This window comes from Crinia signifera, chromosome 1 (assembly GCF_055691185.1).
Source record: "Crinia signifera chromosome 1, ASM5569118v1, whole genome shotgun sequence".
Taxonomy (NCBI): domain Eukaryota; kingdom Metazoa; phylum Chordata; class Amphibia; order Anura; family Myobatrachidae; genus Crinia; species Crinia signifera.
The window spans coordinates 20,599,781-20,604,462 of NC_139217.1; the positions used below are offsets into that span (position 1 = coordinate 20,599,781).

A 4,682-nucleotide genomic window follows, 5' to 3' on the forward strand; every position below is an offset into this window, starting at 1 on the left:
CTCTTATTCTATTCATTACGTTATTTGATAGTTGTTTTAGATCTCCTTCTCTTATTTGTTGTTTATTTACCCAGCTTCTTATTTGTAGGTATTTATAGAAATCTTTTGCCTCTATTCCATAGCTTTGTTGAAGTTGCATAAATGGGATGACTCCATCTTCATCTATTAGACTTTATAACGTTTTTATCCCTCTAGAGCAGGGGTTCTCAAACTTTTTTGCTCTGGGACCCCATCTGACAAAAAAAAAAATTCCGTGACCCCAGCAAGTTACTGCCGGATAATATCCATATATATTTATAAGACTCACACTTTTTTTTAGGATCTGGTGGTTTTTTTTCTTACAAAATAAATGCACAAATGTAGAGAACATGAAACTCTTTTTTTTTTTTTCATAATTCTTTATGTTGAAGGGTTAGCCACTTAAACAGAAGGAAGTAACATCAAGGCTGCGAGATAAACAGATCAGAGCTAACAAAATAACTGCAAACTCGCATGGTGTGTCTAAGTCTAATAAGATGACACTTTTCAATAACTATAACTTGTTTATAACATTAAAAAACATTAGTGGGATGGGTGAGCTTGTTGTGTTAAACACAAATCCTTGAAACGGGGTTTTGTGTGACTAAGATAAAGGCGAATGTCATCTTCAACAGCGAGACGGGATCTGTACTTATTTTTCAGTAATGTTAAAGCTGAAAATCCAGCTTCACAAAGATAAGTAGATACAAACGGCATCAGCACCTTCAATGCAGCAGAAGACAGCTCTGGGTATTCCTCTCGAACTGAGATCCAGAAGTTTGCAAGAGGTTGTTCATAGTATCTTAGCTTTAGAGTCTCATCGCAGGAGAGGTCAATCAATTATTCATTCACTGAAAGTGGCAAACAGGCATTTGCATTTGCTTCAGCGCTGAAGGGATTCCTAATCCATGCTTCTGGTTTTTGATCTTTTTCAGGAAAGTACTGGCGAAATTGACGTTTAAGGCTCTCCAGATGGCTGATAATAATAGGTTTCAAATCATGTTTTGGATGATCATTGTCATGTAAAAAATCATCCAACAAGGGAAATGCCTCAAAATGACCACTTTCCACACAAGTGTACCACAAGGACAGCTTTTTGATCCAACTTTCAATTTTGTCAGTTGATGAAAAAACTGTCATTTCTGGTCCTTGCAGGGAGATATTTAGTGCATTTAACCGGTCAAAAATGTCTGCTAGGTATGCTAGCATAGCAAGCCACTTGGCATCTAAAAAATTTTCAGCTAGCACAGAATCTCTGTCTGAAAGAAAAAAATGTACCTCCTCCCTGAGCTCAAATAAACGGTTGACCACCTTTCCTCGTGACAACCAGCGTACTTCTGTGTGGTAAAGTAACTGATGGTGGTCAGCTCCCATCTCCTCACACAAAACTCTGAAAAGACGTGCACTTGTTGCACTGCTCTTGATGAAGTTTACTGTGCGTACAGCATCATCAAGGACTTGTTTTAGAACAGGTGGCATTTTTTTGGCAACAAGGGCTTGTCTATGTATTATGCAGTGAGTCCAGACTGCTTGTGGTGCAACAGCTTGAACTCTGGTCACTAGCCCACTGTTGCTTCCGGTCATTGCCCGAGCACCATCACTACAAATTCCTACACAGTGCAGCCATTCCAATCCAGAGTCAGTGATAAAAGTATCCAAAAGTGAAAAAAGCTGTTCCCCAGTAGCACGTTGTGGTAGCGGCTGGCAGAACAGGAATTCCTCATGTAGTTTTGAATCATTCTGAAATTTTATGTAAGTCAGCATCTGAGCAGCCCCTGACACATCTGTCGTTTCATCAATCTGAAGGGCAAAGAAAGCACTTCGCTTAACTTTGCTGTTGACTTGCTCTGTCACATCTCTTGCCATACTGTGAATTCGCCTAGCAATAGTGTCATTAGACAGGGGGATCAAATCAAGTTGAGTAGCAGCACTTTGTCCAAGCATAATAGAAACCATTTCTTTGGCACATGGTAGAAAAAAGTTTTCTCCAATGTTATGTGGTTTCCCGGTTTTGGCTATCCAGTATGACACCACAAATGAGGCCTCAAGTGCTTTCTCGTTAACTGTAACTGCACCTTTAAGTACGGTTTTTTGGCCACGTAGTTCCCTTAATTTTCGTTTAAAATAATCAAGCGGTTTGGTTTGAAGAGAACTATGCTTTGTCTGTAGGTGCCTGATCATTTTGGATGGTTTTAAGCTCTCTTTAGCAAGAACTTCACCACACACCACACACTGTGGACGTGGTGCTTCCTCTGAGCCAGCCCATGTAAAACCATATTCCAAATATTTTGGATCATATTTCCGGTTTATTGCTTTTTTATTGCTACTTGATTCATCACTGGCAGCACATCTTTTGCTGCAACTGGCAACAGACTCTCCGTTATCGCTCTGCTTTCTGACACTGTTTTGAAGAAAACGGTCCATTTCATTCAGTGATGTCTAACTGGCAGAGAAAAAACTAGATTTAATGTTCTTTACTCCACTTTCTTTCTTTCTTATGCCCCTACCATCATCTTCCTTGTATATGTTTATTCCTACCATGTTTCTTATTTATCTTTATGCCATAAGAATATACAGGATGATGGGCAAGTAATGAGGAGTGGAAGGGGGGGGGGGGTGTTGATGAGGCATAAAAAGTACAGTACACACTTTATCTTCCTCATATGAGGGATGTTCAATAAATAAGGTAACCTCTCATTGCATTTATTCAACTCGTATATGTATCCTAGTGTGGAACAAATCAGTGTCAAGTGCCTGAAGCCAGAACATGGCAGCTTGCTGAACTTCACTGTCATTTGCGCAAATAGCCTTCAACCCAGGTGCTTATTCAATTGTCCAAATAGATTTAAATCACTGTGTGATACATGTCAGGGCTGTAGGGTGGATGGTCCAATACCTCCCAATGTTCCCTACTCATGCTTACATTATAAAATGTAGTGTTTCAGACCCAAAACTGTTTGTGACATGATGTTATCACCATACACCTCAAGTTGGCGAGGAATGTCAGCTGCTGCCTATTAAATGCAGAAATCTGAGCACACTATGCACTTCAATGTTTGACCATGTTTCCATCCGTGTAGCCATCTTACTCCTGATGTTTTATTGTGGATGTGTGGAGGATCAGTGTGTATTTGTTGTGTCATGGGGAAGTCAAAGCTGCATGTAGTAATCTGATTGGTTTGTGCCCGCCTCTCTGCCCATCTTCTTTCAGTGCCAGCATTTCTGCCAGGGCCTAATCAGGGGTTAGAAACGTCCTAGGCTGATTGTAGCACCCATTTTGCTGCTACTAAACATGGAGCGCAGGGTGTATGCATCTGCAGGAATTTGCCATTTATACTGCGCGTGTGCAGGGAATGAAGGTTATAAAGGGCAGTACGGACGGTGTAATGGTTATAGCATTACTGCCTCACAGCGCTGAGGTCATGGGTTAGATTCCCACCATGGCTCTAACTGTGCGGAGTTTGTATATTCTCACCGTGCTTGCGTGGGTTTCCTCCGGGTACTCCGGTTTCCTCCCACAATCCATAAATATACTGGTAGGTTAATTGGCTTCCAACAAAATTAACCCTAGAATGTCTGTGTGTGTGCGTGTACATGTGGTAGGGAATATAGACTGTAAGCTCCACTGGGGTAGGGACTGATGTGAGTGTTCAAATATTCTCTGTAAAGCGCTGCGGAATATGTGTGCGCTATATAAGAAACTGTTAATAAATAATAATAAAACTGACCTACAGTATTTAATTTTGGAATCTACTGATGTTTCTTGAGTTTCAAAGAAACATTGGGAGTGATTCTAGTTGTCTCACTAAGCAGCAAAAAATGTGTTGCTTAGCGAGCCGGGCGTGCAAATGATCCCCCCCCCCCCCCCCAGCCCGGACTGCACATCTCCACAGCTTTGCAAATTGATGTTTTGCATAAACATCCATTCGCAGGGTAGTATATGGGGGCAATAATTACCATTGAATGATTTTTTTCTCCTGCTCGCAAATGTCAGTATGGGCTGACTTAGACTTGCAGCTTACAGGTCTGAGAACTGGTTGGGCAGCTGACGACGTCCTGTGATGTCAGCTGCCCACCCCCAGCAGGCCGCTGCCCACCTGCATTCGCATGGGGATGCCCCGTGTTTTCCTGGGTGCACCCAGCATTGTCATGGGTACGCCCAGGAAACGCTGGGCGTCCCCATGCCAACGTCCCCTGCCCGCCTCCATTCCGACCCCCCTCTTGTTGAGTGTCACGGTGAATATGCAAGTCACCGAAGGCACCCGCACAGAAGCCCTGCACATATGCAAATATGCACAAGGCAGAAACATTGGTCCCCGGGGCAAGCCCGCCAGGGACCGAAGGAATTAGAATGAGGGCCATTGACTTCAGTGGAATGTAAGGATGATTTTAAAGATAATAACAAGCAGATCTTCAGGATAAACAGATTACGCTGTAGCATAATATGTGTGTGTGTGTGTGTGTATGTATATATATAGGTGTATATAGAGCTATCTCTCTATCGTTTCAACATGCCTTCTGCCTATCCTTTGTGCCAGCCTCTCTTCCAATCTTCTGCACTAGCCTCTTCCCTTCCTCTGCCAGCCTTTCTGCCCATCCATTGTTTGCACCAGCCTATCTTCCCACTGTCTGCGGCCGTCACTCTTTGCCTGTCACCCACTCCC

General features: G+C 42.7%; 1 protein-coding gene across 1 annotated transcript; it reads right to left on the reverse strand.

The window, feature by feature from the left end:
- Nucleotides 1-858: 858 nt before the first annotated feature.
- Nucleotides 859-2,442, reverse strand: LOC146021365 (zinc finger BED domain-containing protein 5-like). The gene has a single exon (XM_083155234.1). It carries the CDS (start codon nucleotides 2,440-2,442, stop codon nucleotides 859-861), a length of 1,584 nt encoding a protein of 527 aa, XP_083011360.1.
- Between the last annotated feature and the right edge of the window lie 2,240 nt (nucleotides 2,443-4,682).

Coding starts and splice junctions, on each gene's coding strand:
- LOC146021365 (XM_083155234.1), bottom strand. CDS start 2,442: ATGGACCGTTTTCTTCAAAACAGTGTCAGAAAGCAGAGCGATAACGGA.